The sequence below is a fragment of the Micropterus dolomieu genome, linkage group LG23 (genome assembly GCF_021292245.1).
Source record: "Micropterus dolomieu isolate WLL.071019.BEF.003 ecotype Adirondacks linkage group LG23, ASM2129224v1, whole genome shotgun sequence".
Lineage (NCBI taxonomy): Eukaryota > Metazoa > Chordata > Actinopteri > Centrarchiformes > Centrarchidae > Micropterus > Micropterus dolomieu.
In genome coordinates, this window is record NC_060172.1 from 21,122,225 (window position 1) to 21,138,240 (window position 16,016).

Below are 16,016 nucleotides of genomic sequence, written 5' to 3' on the forward strand. Positions count from 1 at the left end.
CAGGGTAATCTAATCAGCAGTAGAGCTCTGCAGACCTTCATTTTTCCTCCAGAGAGAGTGAGCAGAAAACAGGAAGCTTCTCTGGAGATGAAACAGCCTTTACTGCTCCGCTCGGTTCACAATGGGAACAAAGAACTTTTCTAGTCTGTGTGTAAAAAGCCCTACAGGGACATACTGAGATTAAAAATAAAAGTACAGCTATAACACTCCCAGCAGCAAGTATAACATTTAGACATGAACCTACTTAGACCAGGTGCTATTTATTACAATATTCTCACGCATTCATTACTACTTCTTCTACAGTCAACTGAAACTTACAAGCACTTGTCAGGAAAGCTTAACTGTACCGGTTAATAGGGTTTCAGTTTGGCTTCAAAACAATCACAACTGGAATTTATAACAACCTCTGCAAAGAAGGGATGGATTACCTGAAGAATGACATTTGGCAATGTGCCCTTTATTTTATATGCTGTGAACCAAACTGCCATCAGATCAGGCACCCTATTTTATCTTGAATGTATACTAGATGAAGGGTATTACATTCAAAGACAGTTTTCAATGAAATTCAAAATCAGAGCAAAGAAATTTACACTGCATATCCCATTAAGTCAGTTTATTTACTACTAAATACACATGATCACAACAAGCAGAGCGAATCTGGGAACACTTTGCTGCATGTACAGTATTTGCAGTTTCTTAAACCGTATCTTTCTGATAAAAACTTTTTAAAGATACAGTCAAGCTCTTAGACCTAAATAAAAAATAGCTTGTAGTACCCACAGTATATTTGCAGATATCTACCACAAACAAAACACCAACTGTTCAGTAATCATAACCAGACAGTCTAGTACAGCAAGCACTCTGCTGCTGTCCATTAGTATGTCCAAGTAGTTATAGATTGTTTTAATGCATAAGTCTATCAGCAGACACAATGCAGCCCAGTTTAAGTTATTTGTCCTTGTTTTTTTTCCTCAACAATAATGACTCTAAACATTCAAAATCTGTTTGGGTAGAATCTCAAACCCTCAACAGAGTCATCTCTACACAAGTGGCCCATCTTCTCTGCCAGCAACAACCTAGAGATGAGGAAGGAAGAGAGAAGAGGACACAAAGAAATGCAGAAGAGGACACATGTGTGACAAAATGCAGCAAAATAGAACAATAAAATGAGAAACGAAGATAACTGTGAATATTATCATTGTTACAACAGTAATGTTTAGTAACAGGCCGACTGACTTGATGGGTCTTGGTAAAGTGCACCCTTTGTGCTTAAAGTAAAGTGAAGGCTCTCCTGGTGAGTAATGCCCATCAATATACAGTAGCGGAGTGTTTAAATGTTGTTCATCTGTATCTATGAGTTAACTTACCGCTCTTTAGAAAGAAGAACAGAGAGTCCCAAGAGCTTTGCAAACTCCTCTGCTGTCAAAGAGCCTTTGTCTGTCACCTGCAGGAGAGGAAGGTGATGAGATACAGAGATAAGGCAGGGAATAAGACAAAAAATGAGAACCTAAGGGGTTCGACTGTGACATATCTCTAGACATTTTTCAAAGATAGCACATCTGTTTGATTGTCTAAACCATGTCAATGTCAGTATAATGTTTCTAACAGTACAGCTTACATTGTCCAGTGCTGAGGCTATCATTTCCTCTTCGCTGTGAGACTTCAGCTGGACCACCATCACACCACTGTCAAACACACGCAGCCTACAAACAGGACAAGACAGATGAGGGAAAGTGTGTGTGTGTGTGTGTGTGTTTGTGTGACAGAGAGAGAAAGAGACAGACATCCGGTCAACATTAATGCTGAAGTGATAGGGAGCTAGCTAAAGCAGCCATCAGCTTCAAGCTACTAGGACAAGTGTGGTAGGGAAATACGCCAGTGTTTCTTTTGAAACCCCAGGAAGTGACAGGAAATGACAGTCAGAGGGCTGGACACCACTTCCAACAACAGGAAGCCAGGCAGGAAGAGCCTGGCCCCTGTGAAGCAGGCGCCAACCCTGTCCTATACTGCTTTAAAAAACACAGTCTAGTCTATACACAAATGAATGCATGAGAGTGCACACAGATTATATTAAATAATAAATAAACAATACAATATAAAGACAAACAAAACTCAAACTCACTTCAGCGGGAGCTTCAATGACTCAAACAACTTGCACGCGTTTAATAAATCTTCTGGAGATAAAAGCTGTGGAAAAGGAGGAAAAAATAACCTCAGTATCTGACAGGCCACCATCACACAAGACATCTGTGTGTGAATGTATAGATATCAAAGTTGTGTCATCCTATCAGTTAAGCTAGAATGAACATACATGTCCACTCAAGTGTGATCTATGGAATTATTCAGTGGTTTTGTTCGTGCATTTATGTGAGCATTACCTCCATCCCTCTAGCACGGTTTACGAGACAGTACACCTCAGTGAGAGCCATCATACCCCCACGCTCCTGAGAGAGTAGGGAAAGAAAGTATGACAAGTAGATTCAGAATCAAAGGAGATGATTGAAATTAGTGTTTTATATTAGTCTGCGTAGATGTAAAACGCATGAAACACAAAAATTCACACCTACCTCTAGAGGGGCCAGTAGCATATCTCCCAGTTGCTTAGCCAGCTGCAAATGGTAATGTGTACCTGAACCATGTGTCTCCCTGGTAACAGGGTTGGCAATACCCATGCTCAGCAGGTAGGACTTAAACCGGATGGTCTATAAAGCAGAACATAGCTTTTAATAAAAGGCAGCATCATAATAACTCTATTATCGTGTGCATATGTGCATCAGGCCTCAGATGAGACAAATTGTGTGTATATTGGTCCTGGAAAGTATTACTTAGATGCTTGTATGATTAAAGGTAACTATTCCTGAATGTACAGTAATTTGAAATTTCATCCATTGTCCTCCTGTTTCTGTAATAGTGCTGGTTAAGTTCTCACCTCATCTTCTGTTATGTCTCCCTGCTTGTCTTTAATCTTGCTGGCTATAGACCTGGACAGCTCCACCATCTCTTTTGCCTGTTAATTAGAGTAGAAACTCATTCAGCAAATCCCAGTATGTGCAGGATATTCTCTTATTGTTCTATATGTAGCACTTGAAGTAGGTCAGCGTATTTGATGAAGCTGATGTACTTGTATGATTCTTGCAATTGTTGGATTGTATCCACATGCTTGAAATGCACTTATTGTAAGGAAAATGTAAACATACAAAAGCATAAAGGAAAGCATCCTTTACCTTCACCATCAGCTTACTGAGGTCCTCAAAAGCCTGAAAAAAAAGAGACTAAATGAGTAATAGTGCTCAAAAATGTTCACAATTAAATAAACCTCAAAACTTCATGGCTACAGATATAATCATTCCACAGCAACCCCGCCCCTCCTCTGGCTGATGAATTGATCATTCCCCCTAGCCCCGAACCCACATTTGTTTCAATGTCATACCTTTCATAAAGCTAAATGTAATGTAATGTAATGTAATTTTAATTTAATTCATATTCAAGACATGTATGTCCAACTGTGGTTGTATAAATGCATAACTTTATGGTGTCACAGCGGCTGTGGTCATCTTGAATTCATGTCAGTTACAATAAATTCTGATGGTGACATTCTATGGCAGAAGAAAAAAAACAGATCAAAACATTCATGGAAACTTTTTAAAACCAAACTACTCTGTGTTCTCAGTGTCTTCACAGTCGTGTTCATCAACTAAATACAAAACTTTAGCTTGGAGGAGACTGATGGCACAGCACATGGGCTGTTTATTTATCTCTCTCTGTCTAATCAAATCTGCCTATATTAGAGTGACACGACCACAATTCCCATTCTAACACATTTCTCAGTATTTAATTATTTTCGCTTTACAGTACCTCAGAAATGTTTTTGTCTGTTTCTTTCCTCTTCTCCTCTATCTTCCTCTCAATGCCAACAATCCCCACTGCACGTGTCCTTCCAGCCTACATGGCAGCGAAGGAAAAAAAGACACACAAAGTGAAACACATAAGCAATTTAAATGTGGGTGACTAACCTCAAAGGACAAGGAAAGACAAAAATGGAGGAGGCAACCAATTGTGGCCAAATGCTGTTAACAGTACCTAAATTAATTTTGTGACTATGATTTCATAGAGTTTACAAAAAAACTAAGACGAATGTAATCTGATGACCAAATGCAAATGAAATGACAGAGCCTCTGCAAAAAGTAAATTTTTACTTTGGTGTGAGTTCAGCTTTAGAATGCTGTACCTAATCTGAAGTTAATGCCAATGTCTACCAACTGAGCTACACGTCAGAATCAGAATCAGGTTTATTGATAAGTAGGTTTTGACATGCAAGGAATTTGCCTTGCATAACAAAAGACAAGTACTGCAAAAGTCAAGAATCATTCACATAAAATACAATTACAAATCTGAAGAATATATTTTAAAAATATGTGAAATATATCTGTTTGTAGACTGAAAAGATCTGTATATTGTTTGAAGACAAAGATACTGGAATGTGCAACATATTGGCCATAATTCTGACTATTTTAACTTTCATACTTATACTCATAATATAGTGACAACACTGCCACCGTGTGGAACATTATTTGAATTGACAGGAGTGTCAGTTCCATGTACATCACATATTGAATGGCAATTTTGGTCACAGTTACAGTCCTGGGTGTGGAAACAAATCACATCTCAATCAGGCAAATTCCAGGTATATAATGCAGCGGTAAGGAAGAGATTCTAGTCGGGTGAAGAGGAACTTCTGTTCAGGTTCTAACCTGAGAGCTGGTTCCTGTGGAGATGGGTTGTGAAACTGGTGTATTCTCCCATCTCTTCTGAATCATTTCCTCCGTTAGCCTCCTGTGAAACTGCAAGCAAACGACACCATGTCAGTTCCAGCTAACAAAGAATCAAATAGAGAAGGGTCATTGTAGGGTGAGCAATATGTACAAAAAAAATTGAAAACAATTATTTTGCTGTTTATATATACAAGGGACTACCTCAATCTGCCCATGTTCTTTGAAGGACAGCTTGATGAAGGAGTACTTGCTGTGTTGGTAGGGTCCAGGCTCCTTGTTGGCAGGTGTTGCATGCAGGTGGATAACTATTTTTGCACTACAGGATGAATGGCAATAATTAATTTACCATTTTCTTCTTGTAAATATTGTATTGTATTGTTTTTATCAAGTTAATTCATGACTGTGGAAATACTGGTTTGACAGAAAAATAAACATCTTAATTCCAGCTCAACCTACTAGTTCTTTTCCAGAGCTTTTGATGACAAGGGGTCTATGATCTTCTCCCCAAATACAACAACTGAGCATACTCCATCCACTAATAACAACAGTGAGATTCAGCTGCAAGCTCAAGACAAATCTAGTAAGTAGACCTTGATTTAAGTTATCTGGTTAACTTATAGACTACATTTAGGTATACAAACACAAAATTTTGTTGTCTGCTCATTTTTCATGTAATAAATAATCCTAGCTCCTTTCTGATTTTAGAAACCAAAAGATGCAGATTATCGACACTCACCTCTTTCCTATTCCTGCAGCCTGCTCCTCAAAGAAGATGATTTGTGATAGGGGCATGGCTATGCAGCATTCCTACAGATGGCATGAGAAATGCAGAAGTCATCATGATAGTCTGCACAATGTAACAGGACATATCTAGGAACACACAACCAATGCAGGCAGTGTGTTCACTGTTGTCTTACGTGATTTTTAACGTCCCTCCATATCAACCGATGAGTGCTCAACAAGACAACTCCAACATCCAGCTTAGCCTGGCGCAATGACAAGAAAGGATATCACGTTATTATTTTCGCATAATAAATTCCCATATACCTGAACTTCATCGGCAGCTTACGTGCACCGCCATTAAGTTATCGCTGCCTTATTCAACTCTAGGACATCAACTTAACGTTAGCTATCAGAAAGCAAAACTATATAGTTACCTTGTCATCGCCGTCATACAGTCTAACACCTCGTTGCTGGATCACTAAAGTTTCGTTTATTTCTAAGAGCCCATTTGACCACGAAAACCGGTCCATTTTCACAATTACAAAAACAGTTTCTTATTCTTATTCCGCTGCCGCGACCCATTCCATGTTTACTTCCTGTACGCTGTCCAAAATTGGCCTGGCAATAATTTCAGGGAAACACTAAACTAGACCATGAAATGGTTTGATTTAAATTACTAAATAAGTTGACTATAAATCACGTATCTGAACTGATAATATTACCCAATCTAAATGAATTTATTTTTATTTTTATATAATTTGCTGAAAGGTGTCTTTTCTGACAGGCTGCCTCAGAGGGTCCTTTCCGGTGTTGACGTTACTAGCGCCAGCTGTCAGTACACATTAGCATCCGTGCTATCTTTCCCGGCGTGATATTTTTAGAATTTTATAATGAATTTTTATATTTTGCAGTTTCTATCGTAATTATCGCCAACACTGAATTCAAACTAAGATTGAACTAATAGTTTGTCGCGTTTTCTAGTGTATTTGTGTTTAGCTGTGCTCAGTAGTAAGGTCGCTGTAGCTGGCTAGCTGGCTAGCTGGCTAGCTTGTTGTTAGCTGCGGACAAATCTGGTGCAGACAGGTTTTGCACTGCACACGCAGCTTCTCTTGTTTTGAAGTCATTGTTCACGGGCGGAAAGTTGTATCGTATATAAGGACTGTAAAGACCATGCAGCTTTATTACGGAGCCAATAGTCATTGCTTTAAATTATGCATTTGCTACATTATGAATTTAAATCAGTAAAGTTGGACCACTAACATTATATTTAGACGTAGAGTCACCCGAATGCATTTTATCTTGAATTAACGTTACCTCATCTGTTGTGTATTTATGAGTTGCGTGGTGTAATAAGTGTTTATTGACAACGAGGCGAACGTTTGTTTGAATCTACAAACATGGATAAGAAATCATTTGATATTGTCTTGGATGAGATAAAAAAGGTAAAGAGTGTCTAATCCCATAGTCCGATTAAATATCTCAAATCGTCTCAACTTCTGGGTTCGATTATTCTTTATCCTGTGTTTCAGTGCGTCCTGACTGATCAGCGGATCAGAGCCATAGAGCAGGTGCATGGATATTTCTCCAGTGAGCAGGTAACTGTCCAAACAGCTGCACTGTCGTGTTGTACCTTTCAGTTTATCCGCAGTGAGATCCTCCCGCTTACCACTATTTTACCAAACTGGATAGATAGGTTTCCCACAAATTTTTAATATCCTTATGGCACAGTTTGTGCGTGCCATAATGAAATAAAAATGTAGTCCCAAAATCTCTCTATATGGCTCATAATGGAACTTGTGTGTTTTGGCATATATGTTAGATTCAATGCGTTCTGAGGATAAATATGTATTTGCATATGTTGTTTTTTTGTGCTGAACAAAGGTATGGCTACAACTTAATATAGGAAACCTCATATAGCTTGAAGTTAGGGCTGGGCGATATGGCCAAAAATGTTATCACGTTAAAAAAGTTTGTATCATTAAATACGGATAATTATCACAATCAGTGTAAAATTGTTATTTCTTTCAAAACAGATTTTCGCTCCTCAGTGAAAATTGAAGACTACAGATGGTTAATTGTGATTTTAAACTAGTCTTTATGGTTAGAACATGACAAGCACTTGATGCCAAACAGTGGATCACCTCACAAATCTAAGGTGGAACATTCAAAACAATTACGATGAAATCTTTTTTCAACAAATATGCATGAGTAAATAGGTGAAATCTTTTTTTAAGTCCCTTTTCCTCAACAAAATAAATATCTTAATAGAAAAATGAAGTGCTAATCCATTTGTGATTCAAATGAATTAAATCAAACATTTATAGAACTTTTGTTGTATTGTTATTGAGGAAAATGATATTGCGATAATTGTCATTATTGTTTTATTGCCCAGCCCTAGTTGAAGTATCTTAATCAATGCTAGGCAGAATTCTCATAGTCTTTTACCCTACTTCATATTAGAGCAGTGCAGCTCTAGTTTTATTGTAAGTTGTAACAGTGTCTTGAACATCTGCAGGTGATGGAGATACTGAAGTACTTCTCATGGGCAGAGCCACAGATCAAAGCAGTTAAAGCTCTGCAGCATGTGAGTAACAGATGTTTTATGTGATTGGGGCACCAAAATTGTTGGTTTGCATTGTTAAATATTTTTATGCAATACTATTTTGCTAAAAAATATATATATACAATAGAAGTGTGTAAAAACAACTACATCAGTCATTGGTATGTTTTAAAGTGTTAGTTAATTGTGTTTCTCCTTCTGTTGCCTTTAGAAAATGGTTGCAATCCCTACAACCAAAGTTGCAAATATCCTGAATTGCTTCACCTTCTCAAAGGACAGACTGATTGTCCTGGAATATATAGCTTTGTGAGTAAATTTTGAAAATGTATTTAAGAAACCTAAACAGACTTTAAAACACTGTAAGTTGTGTTGTGATATTAGCCTGTTTGGTTGTGAAATTGTTAAATCGGATTTTTGTTCCCATACAGGAACATTTCAGATGCTCAAAATTATCGCCCTGTGGAGGATCTGTTTCGCATACACTTGTCTGAGAAGAAGCGGGCTCGCAGGATACTGGAGCAAGTAAGTTCCCTTTTACAAATTTAACTTCATGGTGTTGTTTGTGTTATATCTAGATTAACATACAAAATCTATTCGCTAATCTCATGTGAATGTCTTGGTGTCTAAATACCGTGTAGAGTCCCATTGGTAGCAATAAAGTCCCAGGGGACAAGTGTTAACTAGTGAGATGTACAGGGACACACAATTATTAATGCAATGAAAAAATTAAAAAGTTATCTAAAAAATATTGGCTGTCCTGTGTTAATGTCTTCTTTTATAGAGTCTATGGTTAATGCATTATCTTTTACCCTAAAAATTATAATTTTGTAATGCATGCTGTACACACAAGCAAACACACACACAGTTTCTGAAATAATACTACTTATTTATCATTAGGTGTGTAAGGTTGGCTGCAAAGCTCCTGTGGCCATGATCTCCTCCTGTGGTATGATACCAGGAAATCCGTACCCTAAAGGCAGGCCCAGCCTGGTCAGTGGCACATTCCCTGTAAGTATGTGCAGGGCTGTACTCTGGGCTTTACTGAAGGCTTCTGAGTCATGAGCTAAAGGATTTTATATAGTCTGACCACAAGCTAACCACCACCAACTAATGATAGAAATAAAGATGTAGGTTTAATTCTGTCTTTGGTATGTAGGTACCTATAGTTTAACCTTTTCTACCTCCATGTCTCAGGATATTAGTGAACAAAACAAAGGTCAGAATCTATCGTGACCTTCCGCACTGTCTGCAACACAAAATACAAATAGAGAGTTTAAGGGGAAGATCTTCATAAAATGATGTTTTACATTTGACATACTAGAAACAGACGTTTTTTTTGTCATTTACAAAGTTCGAACATTATGTAAACAACAATGTGTGAATTACATATGAAACCTTCAACAAAAACTCTGGCATACAAAATAATTCCAAAAATACTGAGTATATGTTATTGTCCTTTTGATTTTAATTTAGACAGCAAAAAAAAGTGGCACACGTGCTTCAGCACCTAGAGGTTTTTCTGGATTTTTTATTTTTTTTTGTCTGCTCAAAATAAGCCTGACCGTGTAAAAAAAGTGTTTTGTTTTTTGATCATAGGGAATCCCTCCAGTGAAGAAAGAAGGCGAGAAGAAAGAGGACAATTCTAACAATATGGAGGGGAAAGGAATTGCTTCTCGGATTATTGGACCATTCAAACCTGTAAGCACTAGAGTGGGAATCACTGACTGAGATGATGTCATAGTGCCCCGGAGAAATCTCTTGACTGAATGACGAGGCCTCACATGAGTAATTACATTACAAGATAAAAACCTCAACATATGTGTCAACCCATGTTATATAAGCTAATGACAGACCACTGTGAGAGTAGTGGAATGGAGTGAGGACTGTACAGTAGAGGGCATAAGCAGAGGGTGTGTATGTGTGTATGTGTGTGTGTGTGTGTGTGTATGTATGAGTGTGTGTATGTGTGTATATATATATATATATAAAGTATAGTCAGAACACATTAACGGCAACCCTCCACATTTATATGTAAAACATGGAAATCGATTTTGCACACTGTACACCAGCTATTTCTATATAACGGAAATCTTTAGTTTTTTCCGGTATGTAAGCATAATAGTGCTGAAATATGGTAACAGAAAAAAACAAAAACATTTTTACATTATCTGCTGCATAAAAATGCTTCATTTGTTGGTTTTTAAATGTCCATATAGACTTTTTATAATATATTTTTCTTTTTGTTTTTAACTCAGTGTTATCCACAACATAGATACGATGTTAATTACTTTTTATCAGCTTTGAAAACTTATATTCCAGATTATAATTTGACAGAACTGACTGATCAGTTATGTGTTTTTGTTTTTTCCTTTTCTAGTTCCCTTCAACCTACAACCCTCATCGGCCTGTGCCCTACCCTATACCACCGTGCCGACCCCATGCTACCATCGCACCAAGTGAGAAACAACCCACTTACAGTACACACATTTAGCCCACTTGCCAATGATATCAAAATATATGAAACACATAGATAGAGCTCTCAGTTAGGAATAAATATTGCTGCTTTGAGTGCCTGTAGTTTGGCATGTTTTCTTACTGCCATCTGGATTTGGTAGAGGTATAGTTAGAAGTGGGGTGATACTTACATTTGTGTGTATATATGAATGTATGGTAGACAATGCTAATATTTGCAACTGCTATGCAGGTGCGTACAACAACGCAGGCCTTGTTTCTATGGGAGGGGTTATAACTGCCAACGTGCCCCCTCCCCCCTACAACTCCACCCACAAAGTAGCAGGTATGATTCTAGTGTGCGCGCGTATGTGTGACAGCAAATAGGCACTCCTTGAAGCTTGCTGCCTAACTATCTGGCATGCTGCTTACCTGCGCTTCTCAAGTATGATGCCTGTATCGGGTGAAGAATGTGCTTCTTACTACTATTGGAGTACACTGAGTGACCAGAAAAATACATCCCCCCCTGTATAGTTTAATCCAACACAGCTGTGTATTGGATTCCATTAATTTAGAACAGCTGGAGAGATGTCGATTCAGTTCTATCATCATCGAGGAGAGTGTAGACACATTAGATTGCATCATATCAACTGAAATCACATTTTCACATAATATTTCTACAAAATACACACTAAAAAAATGGAACATTCCATTGAAATACTTTTCTATATAATACAGTCTAACACCACTAAACGGTATGAATACAAAAATCTAACAAAAATAATGCTAAAATAGTATTCAGAAGCCAGTGTTTTTGCCAGGCTGTTGTATTGTATTGCAGTACAACGTGCTGGTACTTCAGTTTTCTGGTCAGTCATTGTAGAAGTATGTTTTTGTGAATTTTGAGGGCGGGTCTTTGATTGCCTGGACTGGTTATAGCTTCAAACTAATGTAATTAATCTTTTTCTTTCTGGAACCATGCTGTGTGCTGGCATTTAACATGCATCGCTTGGGGAATAACTTGTTTGGTTTTTTTTAATGCACTGTCTCATCAGTTTTCACAGTTGAAATACATCTTTTAGGGCCTTTGGGGAGATGTGTGGTCACAAGCACAAAGATGTCTCCAGTTTCATTAAATTGACAGTATGTCCAAAGCGGCGGTTTAAATAAGAACAGTGTGATGAAAGTTAATTTGAGTTTACCAGACCAAATCAGTTTCCCCAAAGGTAAGAAGAAGACATATTCCAATCTTGAAAATTGTTGGAATTTCTATGTAATAAGTTGCACGCAGGGATGCTCTCCGGCTATTCCTCCTTGCTGTGTCTCCTCTTCTTTTTTTTTTTTTTCTTTTTTTTTTTTTTTTTAAAGATGTGAGTGGATTGCTTCTTCAACAATAGTTTGTTGGTTTGTAACTTATTCTGTCTGTGTCCTAGAATGACATTTGTTTTAAACAATAACACTACTGTTCAGAAAACAAAAAAATCTGTCCTTTAATTTAACCGTATGCTACTACTTAAATATACTATTATATATATATATATAGTTTGTTTTTTCCTTTTCTTAGTGGATTCAAACACCATGCCATTACCCTTTTCACCAACTTTAATCTTTTTCTGCTTCCAGGTTACGCCAAACCAGGCAATCCGCAGAACACCACACCTGGAGTCAACAGCGGGCCCCTCCTCATTCCTCATGGGTCCACGCCTTCTACCCCTGTCCAACCCCAGACTTCAGCTGCTCAGCCTACTCCCACAACCCCTATCACACCAGTTTTCCCCGGCATGGTGCCCTCTCACAACCCTAATGCCCCCTCTCCCTCCCCTGCTCCATCGCCATCTGTGATCAGAGCAGGTCCACAGACCCCCAGCGGCCATGCTACACCTACACCCTCGTCTGTCATTAAAGCCCACACCCCTTCAGGCACCCCTTGTGGAACTCCTGTCCCCAGTAGCGGGGGCTTCTCCCCTTCCTCCTTCCATGTCATTTCCCGACCAGGCACCCCTGCTACCTCCCGCAGCGGCCCAGACCCCTTATCTCAGACAACCCCCATGGGCTCAGCTCAGCAGAAGGTTTATTCCACAGATCACCAGTCAGGACCCACCCTCCCTGGCATACACCCACAAGCAGGTAACCCCTCTGCATCAGTGATCCGAAGTTACACCCCCTCTGGACCACTATCTCTCACTCCAGGATCATCCACTCCGGTTATTCCAAACTGTTCCACCCCAGGCCTCAGTCCAAAACCCTCCCCAGTTCATTCTGCACAGGTTCAGGCTGCCATGGTCGCAGCTGGAGTCATGAACAGACACACAGGGGGTACTAACAGTGGCAGTAACAGCCCTGTGCCCTCTGCTTTCAAGGGCACCTCTCGCTCATGCACACCGTCTGTTAGCTCTCTGGTGATACCAGGTTCTGCTCAGGCTGCCCTGGCACGTTCCTTTGGTCTGTCACACCCCTCAGGTTCTCCTCAAGTTTCTCTCTCTAGTCCTGTTACAATCACCGGCCTTCAAGCTCTATCCTCCAGCCCAGCATCTTCTCATTATCCTGGCCTGTCCCACTTTCCCTCCCTTTCTCCTTCCACAATCCCTTCATCCATGCCTGCAATGCCTCCCTCTACCAACATTTCTAACCATCCACCAACCTCCATCTATCCAGGCCTGGCTCCCAGTGCTGCCCCCAGTGCAGCCTCCGCTTTCGGTCTGGGCCTCACCTCTGCCCCCTCTATATTCCCAGGCCTTCCGCCTGGTCAGTCCTTCCCAGGATTGGGGGTTTCAGGAGGGCACGGTGCCGGGAGCCCTGTGTTATCCTCATTCATGGGACTACCAGGGGCCACTCCATCTTCAGTAGCGTCGGTGGCACCACTGCAGGCAGCAGCAGCTGCCGCAGCGGCTGCAGCTGGAGTTCCATCATCATCTGCAGTTTTACCAGGCTTTGCGTCTGCTTTCAGCTCCAACTTCCAACCTGGGTATGTGAGCTTTAAACATTTTTACTGCCCAGTATACAGAAGTCATGTCACATGGATAATCTGAATTAACCCTAATGATTTCATATTGATTTTTTAACATTATCATTTAGTATAAATGGAACCTATCTTATACTCTTATATTTCTAGTAAGCAGTTAAAAATGACATGCAACATTTATTGCCACTTGAGTGTTTAATAGTTGGATAAAGCATCATAAATCCTGTCCCTCAATTTTTCCACTTTGGGTTTTATGTGCTAGGTGAAAACACTACACCTACAAAGTTCAATATGCACTCGTACTCCTATTCTAGAGTGTCATGCCTAGACTTGGGTTGTGAAGTTATTTGCCAACTCTACAAGTTATTTATTGTCAGTGATATAATAAGCATGTTATCTTGTCAATGAGCAAGTGTTGCAAATCCAAGCCTCACCTTTTATGTCATGCACTCAAGGCAGGTGGCGTCCTTAGAAGAGCTCCGAAATGAGCAAAATGTACACTGTTTATACATGGGGAATGGTAAAATTGTGTAGTAAAGTAATACACATAAGATAAATGACAAAGCCTACCATACAGTAACTTCCCGGAGTCTCTGCTGGTTGCCTTACACACAGAATCAAATTAAATCAAATCAAATCCTAAACACACTTGAACAAAGTCATATTTTGTCACATTAAAATTAAAAATGAGATCTGTAAGCACTGTTATCAGCATTTTGTTGAAAAACCCTGTAGATACAGAATGATGTGGAATATTCCAATTGTGGGAAATTGTTCTGCGTGTTACAGGTTGGGCAGTGGACTCCAGACTCCGGGAAGCAGCGGGTTCCCCAGCTTGCTGTCTTTCCCTGGGGTGCCAGGCTTCTCTCCCTCTACCTCCCCTGCTGCACTTGGGGGCCTCCACAACCAAGCCATGCAGTCTGCCCTGCTGCAGGTACAAACACACACACACACACACAATCCTCTGGCAGAGTAAAAGAATTTGAATGTCAGTTTGATAAAGCCTCGCTGTTACAAAAACACTGCTTTTCTTTGTCTTGTTTCAGGCTCATCCAACTTCTGCATTGGAGAGCTTTACTCCTCAGCCCAACAGTTTCACCAACTACCCACCAGGCCCAGGAAACCCCTTCCCCCTCCAGCCAGGCCTGCACCCCCAGCTGGGTTGGCAGTGAAACCCACAATACACTTTGAAACACTGAGTAAACTTACATGCCACCCTTATCATACACCCTGCCCTACCCCTCAGCAGTTGACAAGTTTTATTTTTTAACTCTGAAGAGCACATTGCAGGTTGGGGAGTTTCAATTATGTGTATGTTACAGACAGAATTACTTACTACTGTGAGGAACACTATTGTGAAAACAGTTGAAATAGTGTGTGGGGGAGATGGAATATTTCTTATATTATTCATAGTGTAAATTACAGATGTAAATATTAGTTGTCAAAGTCGTTAGGTTTTACAAGTAGACTGTGATTGGTTTTAACTATACTGAACTTAGCTGTTTTTATCAAGTTTATCAACATTTATTAGTGAATAATGAATTATAGAGAAATTGTACATGAAACCATGTAATGACTTGACAGTATCCTCATGTAGTATTTCATGTCCAGTCTCAGTGGAAAGGACATGCTTATGATACTAATTGCTTGTCCTGAATTGAATATTGTATTATGAAATGAAATTTCACGTATGGTATATTGAGTTTTATGGCACACCATGGATATTTTAAATGCTTGTGCTGTCTCAAGGGTGGGAGTGTTGCACACACTTGGATATGGCAGTTTGACTCATGTTTGTGTTATTTTCAGTGAACACACACCCCTGGCTCAGTCGGCAGTTTACTGTAACTCACATTGTGTGCCCCCCCTTCAAGTACTGTTATTACAGTATTTGACCAAAATGTACTGTATGCAGATGTTTGTGAGAATAACCTGAAGCATTAATTGATTGATACGTGGCCTTAACATGTAAAATGTCTGTATTCTTCAGTAATGCTTTGTAACATTAGCGAAAACTGTAATTTGCTATACACCTCAGTACACTCAGAGACAGTTGAGAGTAATAGACATGTTTGTTATGCTGTTATTTCTGTTTTGCCCTTTTTTGTATTTGTTGGATTTTTTTGTCAGTAAACTGCTGGTTGCTGTAGCTGTTGTATCTCTATTCTATGCGATGCCATGGCTATCAGGAAAGCCCCTTAAATTAAATTTCTGAAGGTGGACAAAATAATGGAAGTACTGCATGACATGCAGATTCTAAACTTAACAATCACTTACTTTCTGCTTCAGGTTAATAAAAAGCTTATTAACGGGGCAGAAGGACATCCTCATGCGCATACTTAATTGTATCAGCCAAGAAAAGGATAAAAGTACAGCTGTCAGAGAAAGACTAACAGGATAGTTGTTAAATATTACAAATTGCAGCCTAAATGTGACCAGATCTTTGAATTTTTACTGAAGGTTGTGCTCACAATGACACCTTAATTGAAGTGCAATTAATTTATTTCGTTATTTTATCCAACCCTCAGTATTATATTATAAGGTTTTA

The 16,016-nt window shown here is 39.3% G+C and overlaps 2 protein-coding genes across 3 annotated transcripts; one reads left to right on the forward strand and one right to left on the reverse strand.

The window, feature by feature from the left end:
• Positions 1-598: 598 nt before the first annotated feature.
• vps36 (vacuolar protein sorting 36 homolog) lies at positions 599-6,091 on the reverse strand. Its single transcript, XM_046039290.1, has 14 exons — positions 5,930-6,091; positions 5,690-5,758; positions 5,509-5,579; positions 4,974-5,088; positions 4,752-4,841; positions 3,856-3,942; positions 3,225-3,257; positions 2,930-3,007; positions 2,568-2,702; positions 2,379-2,444; positions 2,123-2,187; positions 1,619-1,703; positions 1,368-1,444; positions 599-1,076 (listed from the first exon to the last, which is right to left on the reverse strand). Exons 1-14 carry the CDS (start codon positions 6,023-6,025, stop codon positions 995-997), a joined length of 1,149 nt encoding a protein of 382 aa, XP_045895246.1. The 5' UTR covers positions 6,026-6,091; the 3' UTR covers positions 599-994.
• Positions 6,092-6,302: 211 nt separating this feature from the next.
• Positions 6,303-15,617, forward strand: proser1 (proline and serine rich 1). 2 transcript variants are annotated; one of them, XM_046039276.1, is made up of 12 exons: positions 6,303-6,937; positions 7,025-7,090; positions 8,011-8,079; positions 8,267-8,361; positions 8,484-8,577; positions 8,953-9,063; positions 9,652-9,753; positions 10,433-10,511; positions 10,760-10,852; positions 12,130-13,471; positions 14,258-14,402; positions 14,515-15,617. In XM_046039276.1, exons 1-12 carry the CDS (start codon positions 6,893-6,895, stop codon positions 14,638-14,640), a joined length of 2,367 nt encoding a protein of 788 aa, XP_045895232.1. In that variant the 5' UTR covers positions 6,303-6,892; the 3' UTR covers positions 14,641-15,617. The 2 variants fall into 2 exon arrangements, with proteins under 2 accessions (XP_045895232.1, XP_045895233.1); XM_046039277.1 differs by lacking the exon at positions 10,760-10,852.
• The last annotated feature ends 399 nt before the right edge of the window (positions 15,618-16,016 follow it).